The 27,789-nt window shown below is 40.3% G+C and overlaps 2 protein-coding genes and 1 long non-coding RNA gene across 3 annotated transcripts in view; 2 read left to right on the top strand and 1 right to left on the bottom strand.

The window, feature by feature from the left end:
• Positions 1–19,948, top strand: part of LOC113007765 (nck-associated protein 5-like) — a 139,912-nt gene extending 119,964 nt beyond the window's left edge. The window contains exons 12-13 of the mRNA XM_026144673.1: positions 1,987–2,115; positions 19,406–19,948. Coding sequence (XP_026000458.1) covers positions 1,987–2,115; positions 19,406–19,647 — 371 coding nt within the window. The 3' untranslated portion in view covers positions 19,648–19,948. The remainder of the gene's footprint in view (positions 1–1,986; positions 2,116–19,405) is intronic.
• A 1,244-nt stretch (positions 19,949–21,192) lies between these two features.
• Positions 21,193–23,574, top strand: LOC113007767 (uncharacterized). Its single transcript, XR_003269941.1, has 2 exons — positions 21,193–21,362; positions 21,442–23,574. It is a non-coding gene; the product is annotated as an uncharacterized LOC113007767 (long non-coding RNA).
• Positions 23,575–24,583: 1,009 nt separating this feature from the next.
• Positions 24,584–27,789, bottom strand: part of gpr39 (G protein-coupled receptor 39) — a 44,275-nt gene continuing 41,069 nt past the window's right edge. Inside the window, exon 2 of the mRNA XM_026144679.1 lies at positions 24,584–26,679. Coding sequence (XP_026000464.1) covers positions 26,180–26,679 — 500 coding nt within the window. The 3' untranslated portion in view covers positions 24,584–26,179. The remainder of the gene's footprint in view (positions 26,680–27,789) is intronic.

Genomic DNA, 27,789 nt, shown 5'->3' on the forward strand with positions numbered 1-27,789 from the left:
TATTTGCACAACAGCCAAATAAAATAAAAGAGAAGTGAGTACTTTTACATTTCAGAATATTTCTAGTATCAAATCATTCTCATTAAAGAGGTAGTTTATCTAAACCTGCGCTGCTGCTGCAACATGAATCTCCACTCCAGGAGTGGATTTCGTATTACGGCGGTGCTCCTCTGAACATCCAGTCCAGCCGGTGATCAGGGTTATTAGGATGCCATCTTCGAACAGGCAGGATCAAAGTGTGGCTGTCCGAGAAGATCCAAATGTAGGAGACACACTTTTATTGAGAAACAGGCAGCGTGGCAAACAGTCCAGATGTGGAACAGGCAACACAGCTGTTATTGCTTTGGGTGTTTTCTAGTTGTGTTTTGTTTAATTTTTATGTTTTTTTAATTCATTTTCAGTAGGTTTGCTTGTTTCAGTTTAGTTTTTAATGTTTTAAAATCTGTAGTTTATATTGTAAGGAACGCATGTGCTGGAGGCACAATAGAAGGAAAATAGAATAGAGTAGAATAACTTTATTGTCTCATTAATGAGAAAAGGCACAAATCAGTGAATTTATGATAAAAACAAAATAATGGGTGTCAGCCCACATTCATACTTATGCATTTATAGAACTATACAACTATAGAAATACATCCCACCATGTTATTATTCAGTATACTGATTTTTTGGGGGGCACAAATGACCCTTTATACACCTTTATGATAGCTAGAGGCGTCCTATAACCTCATCCTGAGAGCAGTAATTCAAGATTAAAGGAGGCTGTTCATGGTTATCAACAAAAGACCGGGCTTTTCTTAAGACAGTGTGGTGATACAGCTCATCCAATGAAGTTTATTGGAGACAGCAGGAACAGGTATTACATTAGAAATACAGCTTAATCACAGCTTGTAGACTCAAAGTATCAAACACATCCATCAAAGTCTGATCATATAAACTCTAAAAAGCGTTTTAACTCTATGAAATGAAAGTTTTCCCCTACTTGTAACTAATTGTTTTTCAACGTTCATAAATTTTCTTGGTCACCCCTGACTGCAGCAGGTGGCCGCCCCTCCCTGAGCCTGCATCTGCCAGAGCTTTTGTCCTTGGAAAAAGGGAGTTTTTCCTTCCCACTGTCGCTAAGTGGTCGCTTAAAAAGGGTTGTGTGATTGTTGGGGTTTTCTCTGCGTTATTGTAGCAACTTTACAATACAAAGCCCCTTGAGGCATCTTTCGTTGTGATTTGTCGCTGTATAAATAAAATTGAGCTGAAATTGAAAATCACCAAAGAGAGGAGATGAAACTGATAGAAAAAGACAAAAACATGAAATAATCCAAAACCATGACTCTTCTTTTTATAGAATTTTTTAAAAAAATAACCTGTAGTTAAAACACAACATGAGAGGAGCCTGAGGAACGAGCAGGGAGATGATCCATGAGTCAGTCAGCCACAGAGACATGAGGATCTATGTGTAGCCTATACACTTTTCCCATATGTTAATAATCCTGAGGTGTGGTGTTTTAGTGATGTGTAAGACTTGAAAGGTGCTGTGTGACTGATCCCCGTCTCTAGCGTGTGACTCGCTCTGTTAAAAATATATCTTCTCAGTTATGAAAAATAGATTCAGGTTAGCGTGCTCATGACCTGCACTGGATTTCTGCCGGAAATCTGTTTATCCTTCGCTCCCAGTAAATAAGCCCCCTGAAGGACACTCGGCGTAAACAAGTCAGCTTCACTGTGGAAATGGACAAATATGAGCTATCAAAGGGAGACATGATGAAATGTGCTGCTAAGATAAACGTACCAGCAGCAAGGCAGATAAATAATTGAGCATTATCTGTCACACAGATTTGAAACAGCGCGAGTAAAAGGCAGAATATTTAACAAAGTAAAACTCGACTCCACTTTGAGGTGAAACTTTCATGATAAAGCTGGAGGAAAAAACAGTGTCGAGGACCTCGTTGGGGTGAGTTATCATGAATGAGGGGGTTTCTGTGTGTGTTTCAGGGCTGGCTCTGCAGATCCAGTGTTACCAGTGTGAGATGACGCACGACTGCTCCACGCCAGAGTTCATCGTCAACTGCACCGTGAACGTGCAGGACATGTGCCAGAAGGAGGTCCTGGTGAAGGAGGACGGTAGGTCATGACCTTGGTGTAGCGGATTGGATCTGCGTGGTTATGTGGAGCTTTACAGTAAAACTTTAATAGAATCCCAAACTCAAATATATAAACTAAGAATTCAGAGCGCACAACTGTTCCCCGTGTCTCCAGGCAGGATTAGCGTGTTTGTGTTGGTGGGCGCTTAGGCAGTTATATTTCCTCAGCCGGAGGAAATCTTGTAAACAAAAGGCCGTTTTGAAGTGACGCCAAAGAAACAGTTTGTATTTCTGGCATGTTTTAAGGCTCCTCTCTTTGTGCAAAGACAGGAGAAAGACAGCTCTCCAGGCGCCACCGCCGTCAGCTGAAATCAAACTGATCTGAGGTCAGCGAGGACAGGGCCCTCGCCACACTACGACTATCATTAGAGGATGAAATACTTAGCTGCGGGGCAGCTTTCATGGATATAAACTGTGCCATTTTCATGTGAGAGAGAGATGTTTTGCATACACAGACAGCTGTGTCCTTTGTGTGAGATCAGACTTTTCTACACCTCATATCCTGCGAATTATAATCCAACAGAGCCTGACAGATAAACCGCCAGATCTGACGCTTCGGACGATATCAGCTCCCTGCAGATACACTGCTAGCAGTGTGCTGGCCTGTAAGTAATTGAGGTCGTGTGAAAGAAAGAAGAGTTTTATGGACTTGGAGGGGAAATAAGGAAAGAGCTGGAGCGAAGTGGAAAAAGGGAAGAGGGAACAGGAAGTGATCAGCACTGGAGTCTAAAAACACAAGAGGGTGAACAGGGCGCTGTAGGCTAGAACAGGTTAAACCAACTGTTTCAGTTCTAGAAAAGCTGATCAGTTAGCTCAATAAACTCGGAGTATGTTCATCCTGAGTTTATAATGACCACCAATTTAATCCAGTGGACTAACGAGACCAAAGAATCTGAACGATCATGTTTATCTTAACAAAACCGGAGAAAGGAGTGCACTCATCCACTCAGTCATCATTTACCCAATGGAAACTTCCCTTTATAGACAATAATCATGAAGTAGGACCAAAATGTATTCAGCTGAAGCATCTCAGGGATGAAAATGATGATAAAAAGATGAATAAAGGTGTATTGGGGGGCAATCGTGGCTCAAGAGTTGGTAGTTTGTCTTGTAATCGGAAGGTTGCTGGTTCGAGCCCCGGCTCAGACCGTCTCGGTCGTTGTGTCCTTGGGCAAGACACTTCACCCGCTGCCTACTGGTGGTAGTCAGTGGGCCCGGTGGCGCCAGTGTCCGGCAGCCTCGCCTCTGTCAATGCGCCCCAGGGCAGCTGTGGCTATAATGTAGCTTGCCATCACCAGCGTGTGAATGTGTGTGTGACTGAATGTAGTGTAAAGCGCTTTGGAGTCCATAGGGACTAAGTAAAGCGCTATACAAATACAGGCCATTTACCAAGTAACACTGCTGGAAGAAATAACATGATCCTGAGACTTACATGGCACAGATTCAACAAGGTGCTGGAAACATTTCTAAGATTTTGATCTATGTTGACATGATAACATCACACAGTTACTGCAAATCCATGATGTGACTTTCCTGTTACACCATGTTCAAGAAACCAGTTTAAGATGATCTGAGGTGTGTTATCATGCTGGAAGCAGCCATCAGAAGATGGGAACAGTGTAGTCATGAAGGGATGGACACGGTCAGTAGCAACACTCAAGGAGGCTGTGGTGTTTAAACAATGCTCAGCAGGTGCTAAGAGACAAAGTGTGCTGAGAAAACATCCTCAATCAAAGAAACTCTTCTGCACACCCTGAATGTAATAAGTAGTTATTTGAGTTGCCGTTGCCTTCCTACCAGCTCAAAACTGGTCATTCTGATCATGTCTACATACACGTTAACTTGCTGCCACGTGATTGGCTTATTAGAAATTGGTGTGGTGTTAGAAATGAGCAGGTGTCCATAATAAAGTTTTATGTGAGTGATAGTTTAAAAATAAAAAAACCATTATGCAGTGCAGCCACAGTCCATCGTTTATATCCAGCTTGTGGTTTCAGTGTTTGAAGTTCAGTGACATAGAGACCCACAGTATCTGTGGTCTGCGGTTTCAGGTGCTGGTTGGACATGGCGGCTTGGATTCTCTCCCCCTTATTCAACATGTTTTGCAGCTGCTTTCTTTTCAGAGTTGTGCATTTGCATCGCTTTTGTTCGGCTCACATTATTCGGAATAAAGAATGTGCAACCTTGTTATGAAGGTTTCAATGTCATTTAAAAAGCGAGAGGACACTCGGCTTTGACCGTGTTCAGTAAAGGCTATTCAGACTTGAAGTTAGCAGGAACGCACAGAAAATCCCACAAAAACCCTGCAGTGTTTACATGCCTATCTACTAGTGAGAGCACGGGCACTAAAGGTCGCTCTCCCTGAGGTGTCCTTCATTTTAATACCCAGTGGAAATTGGAGGCGTGCATGCATGCGGGCGGGTGGTGTTGTTACTCCCTCTCTCTCTCTCTCTCTACAGCTGATGAGCAAACTCAATAAGTTCCTGTCTTTGGAAATGTGGATCCCAATTCAAAGGGCGAGCTCGCTGCACTGTGGTGTCGACAGTTCTTTAATAAGAAAATTTCTGCATGAATGCTCATGTACGTCCCGGCTTTTATCTCGCAGTGTTATCATTAATGCTGCTCTGCGAGTACAAGGAGAGCTCGGGAATCCGACTGACCGCACCTTATCGCTGTTTGCAGTGCAATAGATGGATTCACAATAGCAACGGCACCTCCGAGCGACGTGTACAAGTGATAAGAATGGAAATTTGTGCAGCTGTATGATTCTTACACAGTACACTTGCTGTGAGATTTCCGCCACAAGTGTGCGACTTTGCATGCTCCTCAGCTGGGGCTTGAAGATCAGTGCTTCTGTATCTGGAGGGCGTTAAACAATCATCTGCTTTCTTAAAGGCAGATTAGAAAGGAAGGAAATTTTCAGGCCTGAAGAACAATTTTACACCCCCTTCAGAGGCACAGTCTAGAGCCAAAATCTGCTTTTTTTGTTCACCATGATTTTTCTGTAACCAGCATTCATTGTGATGGCAATGATCATAGATTCTGAAAAATGTTCCAGGTTAATGTTTGACCTGGACCTAATAGAACAAGCATCAATGTTTAAACTTCTTTTTTTTTTTTTTTCTGCCTGTCCCGTTTGGCTCTTTTGCCATCAGAATTGTTGTCTAAAGGCAAAGAAAGATGTCCAACGGATTTACTTTACCAAATTGACCATCCCAGCCTTGCCGTAACGGTCCATTTGATTCACCTTTTATTGTTCATTTTATTTTCACTTACTGAATACGGGACAGACTTGACTGGGGGAAAGAAGGGGAGAAAGAAAGAGGGAAAGAGAAACAGCTGAGAAGAGGGACGGGGGAGAAGGGCAAAAAACATAAACCAACAGAACGGGCAGAAAAAAAAAAGCATCTATCAATCACCTGGGTCACCTGCTGAGAAAGAAAAAAGAAAACAAGCAGAAGAGAACAAGAGTAATAGAATAAACAACATCACAATGATATATGGGAATATGACAGTAAATACTAAATATTAAACATTATTGTGCAGCACATAAGATCAACAGAACACAGTGTGCTTTGAGGTAGGAGCCAAAAAGGGTGTAGTTTGTGGGTGTGATCACCCGTGTGTACACCTGTGAGCATGGACGCGCTTGTTTGTTTTTAAAGGTTCCTTCATGTAATGATCTGCTAGAGGGTGTGGGGGGGCCACAGCCCCGTCCTCCAGGGCATGAAGCAGGTATGGAGGTGATCAAAACTCCAGACATCCAGAGGCCCCCAGAACACAAGAGACCAAGGAAGACCAACAGAGGGGCAGCCGCGCCACTGTCCCAGAAAGAGCTGAGGAGAGTCCCAGATTAGGGCTCACTCAGCAGCCGCGGAGCAGAAGCCAGGGGGAGTTGCAGTGACGCGCCCGTGAGCTCCGCCGGCAGCCAGCCGTGCCTGAGTGACCGAGCCCCAGGCCGAGAGGCCGGGGGCACCCCACCTCCGAAGTGGCCCGAGCGAGCCCCAGGCTCCGATAAGCGGCCGCCAAGGAGTGAGCCGATGTGTACCTGGACGTCCATCCCCGGACACAAAGAACCACCAACACACCGATGTCTGAGGGAGTCCGCCATTGGCAGGGGAAGTGGTGGTAGGGGGAGATAGGCCTCCAAACCTTGGAGGGCCTGAGATGTCCCCAGAGAGGTGGCGCCTGACACCCAACCTGACATATAGACACAGAAATATAGGCACACACAGATACAAACATCCATTCCCACCCTCATGCTCTCATATACACTTACTCCACACTCAACCAACGTGGAGACAGACATAAAGAGACGCTGTACACACGATCACACTCCCCAAGCGTACTCTACAAACCGGGTCTAGGTACCCTTGCCCCTGGAGGGGGGAACTGCACCCAGACCCAGGTGGTGTTACCCTTTTCCCTGCGGTGGGGGGAGGCAGACCGCCCCAACTCCGCAGCAGCAGGGAGGCCCCACACTCCAGACCGCAGTCGGACGGCCAACTCCTCCTCCTAGCCCCCCCGCTCCAGCAGGTCGCAGAGAACGGGGGTTTAAACTTCTTTCTGATAATTCATTGGACAAAGCTTGAAAAAGTGCATTCTGGGTAAACTTTTAGGGCTCATTTTGCCATGTGAGATATCAGCTGCTCCTTTGTGCCTACATTTAGATACCATACTTGTGTTTATCTGACAGCCTCACGCCGTTATACTCCAGTAATTTATCTCATTTTTAACTCTCACCTGATGCCTGCCTTTTGTTTTCCATCATAAACCAATGAAAAGCTAGTTCATGGAAAGGGAAGGACCCCCCACCCGATGAACAGCCCTAAACTATCCCTGTTAAAGCACCAGCAGTCAACAAAACCACATGCAGAGCAAACATCTTTTCCTATGATGGCAGTTTTTTCTGCTGGGCAGCATGAAACAAGCTCTGCTTCCCGTCTTCTATTACTATAATCATCTTTCTCCTTTGATTATGTCTTGAGAAAACATAAAAGGCTGTGCTTTTAGCTTGGAGACGGATGTTTATCGCCCGTGTATTTAAAAAAGGAGATGATTGTCACGCTCCAGTGGGCCACCTTTCATTTCAGAGCTTTCTCCTTTAATGGAGGGGAGTCGATTTACTGTAATAAATGATATGAAAGTGGTCACCCTGCTACTCCTCAGAGGCAGTCTCAAAGAGACGGTAGATTAGTGTAATGGCACACAAACTCATACCAAAGAAAGTTTGCCATTAAAGTATTTTTGCTGGTGATAGTGATAAAGTATTATAATAATATAATTAAAGGTTTTGATGTGGAAATGTCACAACAAAAGAAAGTGAAAATACTTCCTTGGAGCTCACTGCCTGCAGGTGGCGCTATAGGGTTTGAGTGTGATGTGTGTAGGGTGACGGGACACCCTGGAGGTCCAACCCTCAGCTGCTGAGGTTAGCTACTGGTATGTGAAACTTCACCGCTCTGGCAGGGAAGCAGCCCAAACTGGTACGTTGACTGATACCAGGTAGATATACTCAGACTTACCTCAACACACAGCTCGGGCTCTGAAACAGTGTCCTGGAAAAAGCTGGAGCTGCCCTCGATGAGAGGAGGCTGGGGTGGGTCTCCTACTATCCCCTTGGTTCGCTGCCAGTATGTTTACGTTTTTCTTGGTGAATGATAAGGTTGCTTCTTTGGATTTGGTAACAAGTCCTGACTGTTGTTTGCACTTGTTTGCAAAGCAGCAGTCAGGAGCACCCAGTCTTCTTGGAGTTCCTGGTTGTTGTGCTAGAGGATGCCTCATCTGCAACTCCATTGTCGTGCTGGATAACTTCAATGCAATGACAGAGAGACCTGGAGGAACGTGAGTGGGAGATCTTCAATTTCCACCTTCAAGCAGAACATTCTGAGGAAGGCTTGAGACACTGATTCCAAATGGAGCGTCTCATTAATCCCACTGGCACTCCTTCCATGGAGGAAGCAGGGGACAAGGGGGAGGTGTGTCACCCATCATTTTGCAGCAAGGTCTTACACTGGTGAGACTGCCATTCAGAGTTGGACTTGCTGATTTTTTTTAGTAAGGGGAGAATAATTTTTAGCCAAAGTATGAAAAAGGGTCATCTAAATTATCTCAAATTTGGCACTGCAGTTACTCAGGTAATCAGCAACACTTTTGCCAAATTTGAAGCTGACTGTATCAATGAATGGACAGATGTTACTGGTAACATTTTGCTTTAAAATATTAATTACACCTTTCAGTAACTAAAATTAGCTATTCAGTTGATTTGCCATTATTTGAGGTTCAGAGAAAGGATTGATTTCTGGCTATCTTGAATAATAATAAGTATCACGACTATTAAAAGGTACCCAGCGACTTTTCTCTTTGTAAGTTAATCCAGCTGTAGTGATCAAGACAAGAAAAACAGCACGCTTTTTACTAAGGAAACAAATGAAAACGTGCAGTTCAGCTGGGCAACATTATTGCTTAAAACTGTCTTCAAAAACATGTTTAACAGCCCATAGATGATGATCACTGCTGCGCGCTTTAGTCTTGCCATCACACTAAGCATGTAAAATCTTCACAGAGGCAGCTGACTAAATGAAGCAGCGATGGCAAGACGAATAAGCGCAATTATTCCCCCTCGGATTCCTCTGAAAATCAAACGACAGTGGCTGATGTGTGGCAGTGCAGCACGTTAGGCAGTTGATGAAGGCAGATAACTAACATGTCACCGGCTGAGCACAAAATCATCTTGTTTTTTTTTATTGTTGTTGTGGAGGTTTGATTTCACCACCTGAAGCTGCGGTGTCTCATCTCTGAACAGGTTTTTGAGTTTTATGTGCACAGGTTCAAAAGTAACCACCAAAAAAGAAATTCACTGACAGTATTTGAGTCTGAGCAATTCCTGGATTTCCTGTTTTTGTTCTTTAAAAGAGATACAATTCTGTCCAAAAGTCAAAAGTTTCTTAGGAGAATCACTTTCAGATACTGTTGATTGTAGATAGGCCTAAAGACCTATCTACAATCTTTCTTTTGTCCTCCACTTCTTCAGCTTCCTCAGATTTTGTAAGGACACAGCACACCATGACAATATGTGCCACATTTTGGGGTAATAACTCTTTGTAAATCCTCTTCATTTTGCAAATATACTATTTTGTGTCTGTCAAACTCTATTATCTTAGGCATTTTTCACATATTCAACTAAATAAACTGGAACAAGTAACATGTTTTTGCAACAGGTTGAGAGTAACAAAATCCCTAAAGATACAATTTAAAATGGGTTCAAACACAACACTGGTTCATCCCTTTAGTTAAATACCTTTTTTATGCTTCAATGATTCAGAGGTAATCTTTCAAGCATCTGCCCCAACAAATACCACTCACACGAATTAAACATGAAAACACAAGATCTTAAAAAGTAAACTGAATCAAGCAAACTCAAAACTAAACTGACATCAAAATGAAATAAAAGTTATTTCATTAATGGAAAAATGTAAAAGTATTATAACCCTAGAGCCCCGATGACTCAGAGCTGTAACACCAGACTAATTCCTGTCAATGGGCCGGTTCAGATTATGTAACGACGGCTGATGACCCCAACCCAGCCACCGCTCATCTCGACAAAGAGACCGCAGAGCATCATGGATCAAGATGGAGACAATGGCGGCTTCACCCGTGTCTGCCTGATTTCACTGCTTATCTAAATTAGCTTCGGCTATTCAGAAAAGTTAATTTACTGTATCAGAGAAAATGAAATGAGACTGTGGTTACTCTCGGAAGTTTACATTCATTCTGTTAAATCGAGGGAGCGAGGCTGCTGAAGTTTGTCAGGGTGAGGTTTTGTGAACCATTATTTAAAGGACTTTAAAATGTATTATTATTTCTAAAAGGAAAAATTACAGGTCATACATTTTTGCACACTGTGTGGTTACTTGTGTAGCTCATGAATTTGGATGTTTTATCACAGAGCAAACTGAGCAGGCTGCAGTGATCCTGAATGGTAAACAGCATTTGACCACATGTGATGTGGAATTCTTTAACAGCAGGGAATGAACACCGACCAGCACAATGTGTGTGACGCCGGTGCCTGGAGAAAACAAAAAAGCATTTGCATCTGTATTGTGACTGTGTCTACTCTTTCAGCCATATTGACATTCATTGTCCGCTTCATGTAGTCAAATGTGTAAGGCTGTGTATATATAACTTTGGACACAGCCAGACGAGCTCGTTCATGACATTTGGACTTCACGTTTTGAAGCCTCAGGACTTGTTAATGGTCAGTGTGCTGGTTGTTGTTGGGTAACAACTGTGTGTCAGCCAGCCAAGTAGTAAAAATGGGACACTAACTTCTTTGTAACAAGGAAAAATCAGTGGTTCCATTGAATATTATTTAGTAAAAAAAAAAAAAATTGCTGTTGATGAGAAACTGCCCATACGGAAAAGAAATAGTAAAAACTTATATGTGATTACTCATGAAAGTGGCCACTTTCATGAGTAAATCATATAAGGATTACATGATTTACTCATGAAAGTGGCCACTTTCGCATTACTTTCATACATAGTTTTAGTAAGAATCCAAAACATACAAGTTTCATTATATAATTTTTCAAGGGATCTTATATCTGTTTTCACACTTATATGCTTTTCATACAAGTTTCACACAAGACAGATACAAACTTTATAAGATTTATATATATCTTTTCCATATGGGTGGTCGTCCAGAGGTTGAGCATGCGAAAGAAAAGCAGTTGCACATCTTGCTTCGCCGGAGGCAACTTATCTCCAGAGCATCGCAGACCGACTTAGCCTTCTGCTATTACTCATAGACAGGTTCCCAAAGGTTTGCAGACAACTGCAAACAACTGGAATCAGTGTGTGAGTGGTTGCAAACTAATATAATGACGAACAGTACTTGTAGCAGCTATCTGTGTTGGTGACATTTTCAATAGGGGACTCAACACCAATTGGTTAGTATCTAATACACTCAAATATAAAAGGCTGCTGAGTGCCTCATTCTGCAGTTTAATCATCAACCTGTGGAGGAACTTCTGAATTTCAAGTCTGTGGTTTGACTCTAAATGTAATTAGTTATTAGACTGAATTGAATTTCTGTTTACTCAAAGTATGCAGATACTACCACAGTTCAGCAATGTACCGAATCACAGCACAGGATTATCACAAACAGACTGCATGTACCTGCCAACCTGATTCAATAGCAGACTGATTCCACCTTACTCCTGTTTTGCTGTCTTGGCACACAAAAGATGCTTTGAAGATAGCAGCTAACTGCTCTGGTCCCACATCTATGTTCGTATGGCGTTGCTAGCAAATTGCTGCCGTTGCGCATATATTAAATGGAGATGATTTTCATAGGTTGTTTTAAGGTCACATCTTGAAGTATCTTTGGGCAAAATGTGGAACCACAAGTTACCCCAGATGTATTTATCAGTGCATGGAAAAGTGCTTAGACATAGATAAAAGCATTATGGAAGTACTAGATCCACTTGTAATCCACTGTATATGGATGGACCACTAATGTCAAGGTTGTAAGTCATACAAAATGCTCACTTTCTCTAGACTTCATCTTCTTCTACTCGACTTCAGCACACCTTTGAATTAGGTAATTACTTGATTCTACATCCTTCACCAAAAATATCTGTTGTGAAATTCCACCGTCCCCGCTGACCATTTATCTCGATGACATCTTTACTTCAGCTCGTATAACATCCGCTATCTCATTTCACTGCCTCGTCTGGTTTGATTTAAATGGACAATAAACTCTATAGAGCAGACTCACATCACTCTGTCTCCAGTAAGGAACTGTTATTTTGCACATGTCAAGGTCACTGGCAAAAAACCCCAAAACAAAAGCATTAGCGTTGATCCTGTTCTGTGCTTCTTTAAAGTGTCAGTGAATCGCTCTTTTTTTTGGTTAAAAGGTCATTTAGAGGAGTAGCTGAAGGGTTTCCAGACACTTATTGGATGGCTCGGTCCTCCCTGTGCAGCCAAGCATGCTGATTCTCATTAGACTTCTTCTCTCTTCATCCTTTCACCCTTTTTGCCATAAATTAACTCAACAGCATAATTTAGATTGAAGTGCTGAATCTTTGGATCCCCACGCACAAATTAAACGAAATCCCACCCAGGCGCTTCAGATGTGATGGAGTGTTTACCTGATGTGCCGCGTGAGCTTCATTATGCTGATATCTGCTCCTGAAATGTGGCACATCAATGCATATATTCTCCACGCTTAAAGCTACTACATACAGAGTGTAATCAATACTCAATACTCAATTACAGAGCATGATGTCTATAAAGGACTTGTTCAGAATTTCAACTAGAAGAGCCCCCCTGACTGTGTGTGAGCTCAAGGTAATCGATAAAACATTATATTATATATATTATATATTAGTTATAGGTTAGTGGGCAGTTTTGCAATTAAACAAGAAACCTCTGTGATCTATAATAGACTCTGACTGCTGCTCTTCAACTTTTTTATTCATTAACATGTTTAAAAATAAGGAACATAAAAAAATTTGGTGTACAGCTGCATTGCTGCACTGAATCAGCTCATCAACAGCAACTCGTTATCTCACAGTACAATCCAGGGGTATCTTATAGCTACAATTTAAATGTATAACATGTTAGGAGATCTCCCACTCTCTTGATTTCTGGTTTCATAGTAGGCTGAGGGAAACTTCTATTTACAAATAATTACAGACTGCTAACATGTTGCTGTCATTTTGAATGAATCTTTGTGAATGAGCACAATTTGCTGACTCAATTTGACTCAACTGGCTGCCAGATGGTTGTTTTCCTGTTATAATCCTATTGAACACAAAGGTTGCTCAGTGCAAATGTATTATTTAAATGTAAATTTCTAACTATGTAGGCAGCAACATGTGACTGTCACTGGTTTATCACAGTTAATTGCTGTATTATTACATATAAATTTAATGTAATTGCCAACTTGACCCAATATGATCTGTTAGCTGACTGCTCATCTTATGGCACCGTTTATGGCAGGTTTCATTGACAGTGTTCATGTGCTTGACAAAAAAAATATTTTTTGTAGCCAAAAAATAAATAAGTTAAGTGAGATAACTTCATCTTATCAGGTTCAAAAATGCAACTGCCCAGTGACGTTGTCTCAGCATTCAGTTTGCATTAGCCAAGAAGCTAGATAACGTAATTAAAAAATCGCTAGCAAATTAATATGAGTAACCTAGATTGGGCTAAAAGCAAATCTAAATGGATAACATATTTATCATATTCTTAAATTAAATAAAGAAAATATTTTCCATTTTTTCCCAGAAGACAGTGTTGGTAATTACAACATTTCCCCAACATTTTAAAGCTATGATATCATAACAACATGATTGGTCAGTAGCAATGTCATGGACCTTAACTCAACCTAAAAGTGTTTTGTACTCTATGGGACATTTTACCATAGACTACAATAGGATCAGATGTCTTTTTGCACATGTATCACCCACTTTCACATTGGCTGCACAAGATCTGCTCTTCCTCCTGAGCTACAGCCACCCCAATTTTTTATTTTTAATTTCCATTTATCACGCTTTATAAATGCTGATACTGACATATCAGCAAATTGCTAATATTGGCTGATTACACTGTCTCACTGATAAATCAGCTTTGCAAAATGGCTTTCCTTAAATGGGGTTTCTAGCTGTCCTCATTGAACATGTCTAATTCTGGCTCCACGCTATGTTCATTGCAAGCCAAACTTTATGCACCATGGATCTATTAAATTTTGTTAGGCCATTAAGCCTGATGTATGTAGACTATAACACGGGTGGGGGCCCAGATTACAAAATAAAAGTAACAAAGAAAATAAAGCAGCAAGAATGGCCCCATCAACATCAAGATACTTAATGTGAGTGACAGATCGTCTTTATTGAACTTTAAATGAGAAAGTTAAAAAGCTCCAGAGACGAGAAAAAAATCAGTCAAAATCTGACAGGGTGTGAAAAAATAATAAAACCTGAAGCCAGATTAATGAAAAACTGTGAGTGACATGTACAAAAAAAAAGGGTTGAACTAATGATTGCACACAGGAGGGTGGTGACTGGTCTGGAGTTTAAATAAAGCTTCTAGATGAAGGTATGAATGAAGATGAAGGAGCTGAAGAGGAGTTGAGGCTAGCACACCAATAAAAAACCTGTGACTGAAATGGGAAAAACCATCACATTTGTTTTCTTTGTCAGTAATATCCCACTTTTATTAACGCTCATTTTCCCCTGACTGAACATGTTACCCACTGTTTCCATCTTCAAATTACTGCTCAAAATATTAAAATAAAAAAAGACATATTGACTCTGTTCCTCAGGTCCAAGCATCAAAAAACGACTCATCTTTCTAACATGCTGCTGTTCCTTGTCCGTTAGCTTATTTATTTTTTGGCAGATACACGCACCCAAAAACTACTCAGTCACCATTCTTGGCCTTGCCAGGTTTTTATCAGCACTATTCATATTTAGCATGGCTTGAAGCTGCATTTTTAAATAGCATTAGAAACATACTAGACCAGGCATGATGTAGGAGCTTAAAGCAGGGGGGGGGGGGGGGGGGGGGTGTGTATAAAGTTGCAGTGAGATCAGATCGTAGAACGGGACATGCTCTTGAAGTGTTTCTGAGGTTACAAACAGTCTTTTTTTTATTTTTAAACAAAAAAAATTCTGAGTTTGTTTTAAAAAATATATCCGTCCACTAGTGATGGGATTTCCGGCTCTTTTTAGAGATCCGGCTCTTTCGGTTCGGCTCACTAAAAACTCTTTTGGCTCCGAACCAGCTCTTCAGGTTGTTTTGTTGCTTTAATTAATTTATTATTAACAATAATATAAAATTATGCACAAAAGGAATTACTAACGTAAAAAAAAGTAGTTTTATTTGTATATGTTTATATATAAATACATGCGGTGGCCCCTAGAGACAAAACACGTACAAACTCCAAAACACATTTCTAGCATGAACTGAACTTCCAAAGCAGAGCTACTAGATCACTTAAATTACACAATTGAAAGCATGTGTGTATTGTTTGTGTATTTATACACAGGCACTCATATATATTCAAATAATTTAAAAAAAAGTTCATTTACCTGTTACTACAACACACCAAATCCGGTCGTTGGTACTTGCTGGCTTGTGTAGCCACTAGGTAACAAAAGCTCAACACTGCGCCCAGCATCCTGGAGCACTTCTGTTGTCTTTTGTACGTGTTTTGGAGTTTGTACGTGTTTTGGAGTTTGTACGTGCTTCAGAGTTCGTACGTGATTTGAAGTTTGTATGTGCTTTGTCTGTAGGGGCCACTGTACTTTCGCTCTCTCTCCCTCTGGCTCTGTTCCTGTGCTACTCAGTGTAACTACCGCCCCTCCCCCCTCTGCCCAGCATAAAGCACAAGGCTCAGGTGCGAAGTGAAGCGAAAAAAAAAGTGCGAGAGAGAGAGAGAGAGAGGGGGTGAGAGAAAGAAAAAAAAAAAAAAACACGTGACGGCTCGCGATAAGGAGCCGGCTCGCGTCGTTCACGTGAAAGAGTCGGCTCTAAGAGCCATTTCGTTCGCGAACGACCCATCACTACCGTCCACATCCAAGTCTTGTCAAGACCATCTTAAAGCAGCAGGTGGCGATGTAACTCCAACCGTGAAGAAATGTTGACCATTCAAAAGTCCTTGTCCACACTTTAACACTGAATCCAAGTTTTCCAAACTCTTAACTCTGGCAGAAGTTTTCCAAAAGGTCAGTTTTCAGGGATCCAAAACATCAAAAACAAACAGCCAAAACGCATAATAAAAGCTATAGTTACCAAAATAGTCGTGTACGTGTAGACGCATCCTGACATTAAGAATTCCAAACCCAAGTTATAAAGACAGCTTTGAAGATTATCCTGAACTCACCATGTCCAGTAGTTCAGAAAAAATCTATGCCTTTAACCTGTCATATTGAACGTCATTTAAGGGACACAGTACATGTATTGATTTCGTTGGTCAACAATTTGAGATCCCAGTTGTAATAGTCATTGCACCTTACTTTCACACCTTAGCTGTAGAACTAAATCCTCATGCTGATGATTTATAATCAAACTGGTAATTTGTTAGCCAAAATATGTGAATGAGTAACAACGCCCACAAAATATTTAGCAGTGCTTGCAGAAGGGTTCCCGATGTCCAGTGTATAAAAAATTGAAGGATGCACAATTTAAATGAGCAAATCCAGACCCTTTTCTTTCCAAGATCCTTTAGATCAGCGGTCCCCAACCCCCGGGCCTCGGACCGGTACCGGTCTGTGAGTCGTTTGGTACCGGGCCGCGAGAGTTGAGGCTCAGGTGTGAAATGTATAGTTTTCAGGGCTTTTATCGGTTTTCAGCGTTATTTTGTTATTGTTTTTATCGTTTACTCGGTTTTCCTTGGTCTTTTCACGTGTGTTATGAATAAATTTTCTTTTTTTTTCGGTACCGGTACTAGTCTTATTTTGTTGTATTTATCCGCGACACCTTAAAGGCCGGTCCATGAAAATATTGTCGGGCATAAACCGGTCCGTGGAGCAAAAAAGGTTGGGGACCGCTGCTTTAGATGATGTCCTGAGCGTTGTCAAAAATGTCTTTAGCTTTATCGGAATCTATTGAATTGTGTGTTAAACCAACGGGCTCAACCCCTGGGCCATGGACGGGGAGTTGTTTGGTACGGGGCTGCAAGAGTTGAGGCTCGTGTGTTCATGGTTTTCAGGGTTTTTATCGTTAACTCGGTTTCCCTGGGTCTTTTTCCGTGTTGTAGTTGTGTGTCTTATTTTGAAAGAAATATTTACGTGTTACTATAACATTTTAGGGTATTTTAGCGACACCTTAAAGGCCGGTGCGTTAAAATTATTGTCTGACATTAAACCGGTCCGTGGCGGAAAAAAGGTTGGGGACTGCTGTGTTAAACTATATGTCTGTGATATTTAAGGACTTTATCATTCTTCCTTCCATATTTGGTGGTGGCTCCAATAAAATTTAAATTTAGGTGGCCATTAAGTTGCATACTGGACATATGTTGAACTTGACCATGTATAAATACAAATGGAGAATGTAACATTTCATTCTCATGATGATGATGATGACATAAATATAACATAAAAATATTAAAAGATCTGGGATCTATGAAATATTTTCTTTAAACATGCAAATGTTAGTAATTGCTATTTGGGAATGTTCGTGTAGAGATTGTCAGTTTTCCATTTCCCTTGTCGCACAGTGTTATTCCAGGTTTGTTATTCCTGGTTTTTAACACTCCAGCAGCTAAAATTCAAAATGTAAACAGGGCTTCAGTCAGATTTTAATCTGCAGGCTTTGTGAGAGGATGAGACCTTTCCCTCCAGAGCTCTGTAACATTTCACACTGTGTTTCCCCTGGATTAGTCTGCACCTTCGGGGACCTCCACTGATATTTGCAGTGTAGAAAACATGGAAGGATGCACAATTTAAATGAGCGTACAGATCTTTGGGTGTTACTACACCTGCATCAGTTTCACTTGGGTGGAGAGAGGAGTGAAATATTACAGGGGTTACTGGAAGTTCATGGTCTGATTTCTAAATTTCTTTAAAAGAAAATGTCACTAAAATGTTAAAGCCTCCCCCAAGTAATCTCATAAACGCCTCTGACTTGTTCTGGATAAATAAATAACGTGTCCGTGTATACAGCGAAAGAATATGTGGAAAAAATTACCCTCTTTTATTCCCCTTGGCTTTTATTGCAATGTGGATTATTTTGTTTTTATAACTTCATATAAAACTGTGCCTGAAATGCTTTTCAGAAGAACTTTAAACATCGAATGCAGTCACTTGAAATGTCTGTAAATATAGTTTTAAAGATATTTTATTATACTGGATCTATTTATTGTGAACTGGACACTGCCTCAAGGTCGAAAACGTTCTCTCATAAAGTTCTCCTTCACAAAACAAATGAACAAGCTTGGATGGAACTCTTTACAGTCTGATACAATACAATCTAATAATTCAATGTGCTTCATTAATTTTGATTGTTAAATGTATTTAATGCTTTCACTGTCAGTATGTGAACATATTGTACAACACGTTCTCTTAGAGCAGGTTGTGAGATAGTCACTGTTGATTTGTCTTTCTTCTATTTTTGTGTGTTCATGGATGCAATTTTTTAACTGTGCAAAGTTTTTATCTTTTAAAGCACAAAAATTCAAAATTTATACCCATGAGGAGTTGGTGGTGGAGCAAATATTTTTTAAATTATCACTAAAAACTACTTTGGGAGATGTACGCACACAAAACAACTTGGATTTGGAAATTTTGAAAAAAAAAGTCTGCTTTGCTAGGTTTGAAAAACGATTGTAGTAGTTGCCACTTCTGTTTAAAGACTTTCTGTGGTTTGGTTTTCATGATCCAACCAACTACAATCTGTCTTTTCTGGCTGGCTAACATTTTCCTCAGACAAACTGTAAGACAGCCACAGACACATAAGCTGTCTCACTTGGCAAAATACTGTGCCGAGTGCTTTTTTTAAACTTATCTCATCAGTTTTAAATTATTTTGTATGCTTACATTATGATCTAATGGTCAACAGATTCACATAACCTAGCTAAGTTAAAGCGAGAGAGTCAAACAAATAGTCTGATCAGGATCGGAGGCTAAACTGCTGCCAAAATCCTGAGAACAAATTAAAGTGCGTTAGCTGGCCAAATTATTTCATTAGCTAATGTGTGCTATGATATTAACGATATGTGATATTTAGCTACTGTGTAATGCTAACATTTCATCTCCAAAATGTTGGTCAGGGAATGACATCTTCTTACTAATTCCATATTATTGACCACACAAAACAGTTCTCTATACATTTCACCCTTAGACCTCTAGTTTATGTTTTAGATTTGCTGCATGCAAACAGTATATATATCTTCATAATCAGATTTTCCTATACAATAATTTAAACACCTCATCAACGCTGCTGGTTGCTGGCTTTTCTATATCAGTCGCTGGTTACTGATTCAAGTGAAAACAGATGTTAAAAGGAAAAAGTACAGGCAGTAATTTATTAATTTTTGTTCACAATTGCAGTTACTTACACACTTGAAGGTGTTTTTCAAAGACGCACAGGACAGCTAAGTGTAATGACTTGGCTACGTTAAGAGTTGTTTGTAAAAGAGGTGTTGTAATCATGTTTTCCTTCAAGTAGATGAAAGAACAAATTCCCAGTTACCCATCTCCATCGCAAGCTTTAATCCTCTCATTACGAGCCTAATGCATCCATTTATGTCCTCATTTCAGGTGTGCACTACCGAAAGTCCTGTGCCTCATCTGGAGCTTGTCTTATCGCCTCTTCTGGTTACCAGCAGTTCTGCACCGGGAAGCTCAACTCGGTCTGCATCAGCTGCTGTAACACACCGCTGTGTAACGGACCACGCCAGAAGAAGCGACCCCAGCCATCTGCTGCCATCACTCTTAACACGCCACGGCTTCCTGTGCTTTCCTTCAACATCATCATCCTACTTTCCTCTATCCTGTGCTGACAGAACTTTCCTAAGATGTGCGTTGAAACAAACTGAAACTGTACAAGCTCTGCCCTACATGCTTTGAAATGTATACAAGAGAAGGCTTTTTACAGCATTTGTTCTTGAGTCCCGGCTTTCTGTTGCAACAAAAACGACACAATAGTGAACAAAGTTATCGCCATGTGTCATGTCGTGAATATGGGTAAGATGTGGTGGATAAAACGGCTTCCAGCAGAGGGTTCATGAACGTCTGCAAGGTGGAAAAAGGCAAACAGCAAAGATAGCATGTGTAATTTCCAGAATAAATCTCTTATTTCTGCTCTATGCTCTATGAATAGGAAAAAACAAGTTTTGCAGTGTATTCACCAACTGAAACAAAACATGTATGACATCTCCCAAATGAACATGACTTATTTAACCTCTTGGCATCTACCATGTTGTTAACAAACCACTTAGAGGTGCGATTAGAATTGGGTTGGAGAAGAGGCTGTTACCTTTAAAATCAGTTCTTTTTATGGGGTTTTTGCCTTTATGTTCTGTTAATTTGGTATAATTTGAACTAAACAGGTTCTGATTCCACATAAAGTTCACTAGTGACCTTTTGGCATTGAGAGGCTATTGGTAAATTAAATGATAAACAAATATAAAATAATAGGAAAACATTTTTTTAATTTTAACAACCATTTCAGCCTCTTAGCAGGTGTTTTACAGTGTTTGGCCAAACAGAAATTTGATAAACACCTTTGAAGAAGGCACAAATTTGCTGTGGCATCATTTCAATTAACAGTTATTTCCTTCCGGATTTTCATTAATCATTTTTCCAAGATCTTGTATTGATGATGGCAGAATCACTAAAGTACTCTCCAGCATATCCCAAAGATTCTCAGTGGTTTAAGATCTGGATTCTGTAGTGGTCAATCCATCTGCGAAAATGATGTCTCATACTCCCTGAACCACTCATTAATTTCCTTAAGCCTACACAGCTCTTTGGTCCTACTCCCTTGAGTACTTTGGGGGTGGAATGCTCTGACTTCACAGAACATTTACCTGATTGCTGATCATGATCTTTTCCAGCCACATTTCTTCATTGGAGATGACGGTTCACCACTGTCCTCTAAGGTTTTGTTTTGTTTGTTGTTGGGTTGTTGTTTTTTAACACATTGGACAATACTTAGCTTATTTGACTCTTATACTTAGCATTTGACCCTTTTGAAACTGAGTAACATTATTTCCACAACCACAAGATCTGTCCCCAGATGAGGTTGGTTAAGAAAACAGAAGCTACTGGCTCCAGTTAGGGTTGTAACTGTAACTGTTGCTGTACTAATTTTCCTATTTGCTTAGTCAAGTGGCTTTTTGTTGGCCAGGTAAAATAAGACCATTATGCAGTAAGTATGTAGTAATAAGGGTTGCTGAACTTGTGACTGACCAGGACAATAAGAATAAGACTTCAAAGTGCTGGAGAGGTCATATAAATCTTCTCAACACAGCAAGCCTTGACTCCGCTTATGTCATGGTCCCCGTGCCTGCTCGGCTGGCCCTGTGTGGCTACATGTTATGTTTTGTCTTTTCTCTCTCTCCTCTCTCTCTGCTCGCTGCCTGGGCGGAGCTCATTGTGAGCTCCCGGCCTCCACCACCTGTAGGCAATCACCTGTGGCTCCTCACCTTGTTTGCTCCCGCTACTTAAGGCAGTGACTGAGAGCACCTCGCCGCTGGACTATTGAATAACGCTCGTCAGTGCTACTTTAGCCTCAGCCAGTTTTGAGCTCTGTCCGTGAAAGTTCCGTGCTAACCCTTGTTCTCTGTATGCAGATTTCTCGTGTTTGGTTTGGAGACTCTGGACGCTTTTCCCGACCCCGCTCTGCACCCCTGGGAACCCTGGCCCCCTTCTCCTTCACCTGTATATAGTGCACCTGGAGTGTGTAAATAAACCTGTTTTTCTGAGATTTCAGTCTGCGCCGAGTCCTCCCTGCTCCTCCGTGACAGCTTAAACGTCTAAGGTTCGCTGTACCTGAAATTTGTTCCCATGTTGAGTTTATTTTAAAGATTGAGATGAGCAGTCACTATGTGGGAAACATCTATGTGCAAACTAATGATACAACAATAAAATCTGCAAATATTTACTTTGAATTTAAGCAGAAAAAAGTAATTACTTGATTTAAATTTACTTTATAAATTTAAATACTGCACAGCTATGATGAAGCTCAGGGTTCCACCTGAGGATGGCTGCTCTTTAACAAATGGTTTAAACTTTAAAACTGTGACTCTGTTTTTGACCACTGTGTGACGTATACAGAGTGATTAATGCTGTTTTTGTGTTGGTAATAATTAATTAGTTTTCAATAATGAATGAGGTTATTTAAATGCGCGCACCCCTCTCTTTTTGGGGATGCTCGTATGAATCCTGCTGCTTTAGGTCAGTGGTTTTCAAACCTGTTCTGGCATGCCCCATACCCCACAATTTTTTACAACCCTCAACATTTTTATCTGAATAAGTATATTATGTAAATAAAGGTAAACATAGCATTAGCATACTCTTAATTCCAATTAGTTTCATTTTGTATTTTCCCCTGGTTCTACATCCCACAGTTTGAGAACCACTGCTTTAGGCAAAGGTGCAAATATGTGATACCTTTTAAAGACTTCTCAAATAGCTGCAAGCAACAAACACAACTTCAGATCCTCGGGATTCTCAGCAGTAATGTCCTGACCGAATACTCCTGATGTTTCATGTATGAAAACCTCTTAGCTAGTTTAAGCCTCTAAATGAAACAAAGTAAAAAAATGAGACACAAAGATGGATGCAGCCACTGTGATGTGACCAGTTGGACTGCATATGACCCAGTGTATATTTCTTTTTGGCTTTAATTTTACTGTAACTTACAAATTAAAAACATTTTGTATTCAGTATGACTTAAAAGTAGCCACTGAGGCCATACTGTCATCAGGAAATCATTTTTTACTGAGGTCATAGATCAGAGGTCAGAAACCTGTGGCTATTTTGCCCATGTCCAGTGCCTCCCTCTGGGTTTGATAAAAAATTAATCTGTATATGGAAATAAATATAATAAACACAATGTGATTGCTTTCACTACCAACAGATCTTTTTACTTAAAACAAATCTGATTTTCCTTCACTTCACAAATGTTCTCTTTGGTGGTTAATAAAAAAAATAACTAACTAAATTTTTATTATCCTAGTTCTATAATGTTATAAATTCAACATGAATGTGGCATTATTGTTATGAAAATGCAAAGTTAAAAAACCAAATAGTCATACAAAGTAACTGCAGACTTGTTTTAATTATTTATACCTATTCATAATGTTGATATGCTCATTTATGGCTCAGCTCCCTTTTGATAATAAATATTGCTGACCCCTGTCATAGATCAGGGGAACAGAGGGCCATTTTTCATACACTTCAATACAGTGTGACTTCTTTTTCCAGTCAGCCATTAAAAATAATGCCGCTTTGAGGCACGTTCTGCCCTTTTCGGACCTATTTAGTCTATCCTGAAACCTCAATTCCTCGTTGAAATTTGCATTTTTGTGCCATTGCCTCCTCTCTGTGTCTGCCTCGCTGCCTAACGATATCAGAAACAGTTGTGTTTGTTTCAGGAAGGGACCACTTCACCCAATTTGTTTATGTAGTTCTCACTGTTTCGGCCACGCCTCTGTGTTTTGTGCTCTGTAATGTTTACAGGAAAATGTTGGCACTAAAATGTGGAAAAATTGTGAGTGACAGTTCAGAGGGTGCAGTGTGTTTATCACTATAAATAAAAAGCTGTTTTTGTTGGTAATTATCTTACTGTCACAGTGATTTGGAAAAAAGGAGGACAGCACCAGCTCAGCTTTCTAGGCTGCTCCAAAAAATATCCCAAATCTAATCCAGTTGACTGTGAGATGCAGTTAAAAGCCTGCTAAACAATAAAAAAATTAATTAAATACACTGACTCTACTCACTGACTTTACTGAAATGTTGTCAACTGTGTATATACAGGGATACACAGACAGAAACATATACTTTAAGTTAATCAATGTTTTTGTTATAGTGCATATAAAATCATCACAGAGGTATTAGAGCTAAGATGAGGCTGTTCTCCTTGGGATAAAGTCAGACATGGCTGGACATTCATCTCAGGAGTCGGCAGGTAGCTGCATAGATGACTAGATAAATTTAGAAAATAAGTTTTAGGATACACACAAGCCAATTTCATAAATGTCCTTGATAAAATAGCCATTTAGACTGTAATGGAGCAGTACGATGACTGATGCGCGCACGAGAACAGACAAGAATACAGATCAAGGAAGGCTTACACTTCAGCACGCATACCTCTGCAGACGCCTGGGTGAAGCATGTGATGGTGGCAGGTAACCCAGATGCTACACAGAAAGCAGAATGATGTTATAGTTTGTTAAATGGAAATATTCAGTGTCTTTTGCATATTTGAGACACGCAAATGATAAGAATTTAAATATGTATTTATGTTCTTCTGTGGTGAGCTGAATCTAACCTTTAAGCGAAAAGGCTGTATATGTCAATGAACATTTCTGAATTCATTTCACCTGCTTTGGTGCAAATCAAAGTGACAACAGGTGCACTCGAGAGGCAACGAGATGACCCCAGAAAAGGAGCAACACCTGGAAAACTGCTCCTGTGGGTTCTTCTCCAGCCCTGAGACAGAGACTTAATGCCCAAAGTGATGATGAAATCAGTCCGATTGACAGACGTGAGTTGGGTAGTATAATTTATTTAACTGAGTAATAGCACTGGGACATTTGTGTTTTTGACACTGAAAAAGGAAACAGTATTGGGATGATGTTCTTGTGTAAAAGACAGTTTTAAGATGCTAAAAGTACCGTGTAAAGGTTTCTTAGTTCAGTTAGGAACACTTTAGTCTAAAGTCACGTTAATTTATTTGTCACAATGAATTGAATTGTTCAAGTTCAAAGATTAGTTGCATAGTTACATTTATTCCAATATAAAAATGTATCTAAGATATGTACATACCTACACATTACAGAGTAAACAAATGAAATAATTAGGAGCCAGATTTAATCCTGAGTCGGCACAATTAAAGTTTCACAGTTTCTCATGTTTACGGCACAAAAACCAAAAGATTTCCCAACTTAACTCAGATTGTGAACTCCCTCTCTGTAATCGAGCTGGGTCGTGAACTCAGTTACTGCATTTTGCCAAACTACTCCAGGTCTAAACCGACTCCCCGTCAGGTCTAAGCATCAGTGAGGTTAGGAACTCTAACAGTAGACTAACAGTGAATGTGTTAGTCTACTGTTAGAGTTCACCATTAAATATAAATGTAGAAACAGTCTAGAGTTAGTACAACCAAGTTTAAAAAAAAAAAAATTCTAAAAAAAAAGTCACACAAATGTTCTGATTCAACACTGCAGCAGAATTCACCTGTAAGTGCTTTATATTTAATTCAGCTGCTGGCCTTTCACTCATCTTAAACATCGATTGACTAATTAACTTACACCTCTGGTATAAAAACTACGGACGGAACCACAGGGCACTTCACCCTTTGGTTTGTAAAATCCTTTTATCCTCTTTTCTGACGCTAATAATGATTATTATTTATTATTTATAAAATGCACTTAATGTTTTACTCAGTATGACCAAAAACTAGGTCATAAAGCCAGCAAAATATTATAGTCGCCCCCTGCTGGCCATTGAAAAGAATGCAGGTTTTTGTGTCGACTTCGCTTTTCAGGCTTCAAAGCTGGGCCCATCAAGTGTTACACCAAAGTCCAGCTATTCCAGATTAGCCAGAGACTGTGAGGTGTTGGCAAGTTAATATTAACCCCATTAGAACCCCAACATCATTGCATCAAAACACTTTTTCTAAGTTACTAATTCTAACCACTAGATTTCTATTTTTAATTTTTATTATAGATTCCAACTTTGACTACTCCCTGATTTGGGACCTCCCGCCCTTCTTGAACATAAAAGGAAAGCCTGACATGGATACAGCAGCATTAAGCGCCAGATGCAACATCAATTGAACCATATAAGGGATTAAAAAGCAGAGCTAGGCTTGTTGTGGTTTGCAAAGCAGCTTGCAGCTACTGTGCTAAAGCTAAGTACCCTAAATACTATTTCAGATTAATAGTTGATTGTGACCTTGCACTGACATCATGGCCTACCATAGCTAACAGTAGGGTTAATCAATGTTAAAATCCATTGCTATTTTACTGCATTTGCTCTTCTTGAAGGTTGGTGATCATAATGTGACTTTCAGTTTCATCTGTGGGCCAAAATATTGATAAAAAATCCCCTCTCTGGAATGCAGAACACAGACTACAGTCCTTAAACCCTCCAGTCTGTACCTTTAATTTTAACTGAAGCTCTGGGGTATTTAAGATTCTATATTATATTTTAACATTATCACTGGAGGTAAATGTCCTTTCGAGACACCCTGTGCTATGTTTTTTGTGTACTCAATAAACACAGCACAGGGTGTCTGCTCACTGAATACTTGTTACTGCATCCATGGATAAAGCAGTTTCTCCCACTGACTCGCACAACAGGCTATATTTCCGACTCTGATGGTACATTTCTATTCTTGAGCGCCAAGATTTGCTCTTCAGTCCCTATGATGGACGTCTGAGTATCCGTGCCCAGTCCCGAGTCATCTTGCGACTGAATTGTCGTAAAGGATGAAGGTGTTTCCTCTTTGGCGACGGTGGTGCGACTCGACCTATTTCGACGCAGTGACTTCAGCAGCAGGGGGCGTTGAAGGGATTGCATGGGGGCAGCCCTGAACTGCACGGTGGACTGATTTTTATGCACGATGGTAAGGTGACACCGCAGAACCTGCATGAATACGTCCCTGAACTGCCGCGAGGACAGGTTGTAGAGGAAAGGGTTGAGGACAGAGCTGAGGTAGAAGAAGGTGTCGGCCACGGGGTGGAGGATGACGTAGCTCCGGAAGTAGGTAATGGTCCAGTTGGATTTGGGCATAGCGGCCATCATAAGACGGCGAATCTGGTTGGGAAGCCAGCATACCATCAAGGATCCAACAATGAGAACTAAAGAAAAACACAAAAAGAATAAATATAAGAGAAGTGATGGCTTTTTTAAAACTCTCGTGTCTGTCAATATCATATAATAATTTTAAAAAGACAGGAAACAAGACAAAACATTTAATATGCTACATGTTTGTTAAAAAGAAAATATGTTTAATCAAACTTACTCAAAGGAAGGGTGACGAGCTAAAACACCACCTTTATTCTTTAAAAAGCTATGTTCTTGATATTTTACTTTATTCATAACAGTTTTTCACCTTTATTCCCAAAAAAGTATTTCAACTTTACCCTTGAAATGTAATACCGGTATAATGTTGATAATGATAAGAAAATGAAATATCGCAATAGAATATGGGGGGAAAGCGCACGTGCAGTGCCTTTTGTTTTTATACGCACATGGAGGAAAAAGCGTGCCGGCGACGGGGAATGAGAAGGGCGAAAGCGGATCGTTGAATGAAACGGATGAACCAGAATTGGTTTGTAAAAATGCTGCAACTTCAGTGGTGTGGAACTGGTTTAGCTTTCGTCCGTCAGATACACAACAAAGCACTATTTTTGGTAGAGCATGCTAGCGGGCCATCGTTATTACCGTGTTTTTCGAAAATATGGCACACTTAAAATCAATCCTTTGATTTTTCTGAAAATCAACAGTGCCCTTTATAATCCTGTGTGCCTTATGTGTGAATTCTGGTTGTGTTTACTGACCTCGAAACAATTTTATGTACACGGCGCGCGAAAATCTGTCAAATGTTTTAGTACGACTTTGCTAAGCTACGAAGCCGCACGGCTTGATGGGTTGTCGGAGCATTACGGCTATCGTAGGCAGGAGCCTCGCAGGAGCCTCGCAGAGTGATACGTACTGTGTTTTAACATAATATTACCGTATTGTGTGTGTATAACCTCTTTTTAAGTTTTGTGGATATTATACATGGTTATGCTGAGGATATGTCAGCCAGTTTCCACTGGAAATGCCACTGTCAGCAAGGAATTTGCATTTGCACTGTTAAATTTTTATATAGCTTCAATGCACATTTAAAAAAAACAGCTGCTTGTTTAAGTGAAAATACATTGATGGGTTTGTTTGTTTGGTTTTTTTGCACTAATAAAGTTGTG

The sequence above is a fragment of the Astatotilapia calliptera genome, chromosome 16 (assembly GCF_900246225.1).
Source record: "Astatotilapia calliptera chromosome 16, fAstCal1.2, whole genome shotgun sequence".
In the NCBI taxonomy this organism is placed as follows: Eukaryota; Metazoa; Chordata; class Actinopteri; order Cichliformes; family Cichlidae; genus Astatotilapia; species Astatotilapia calliptera.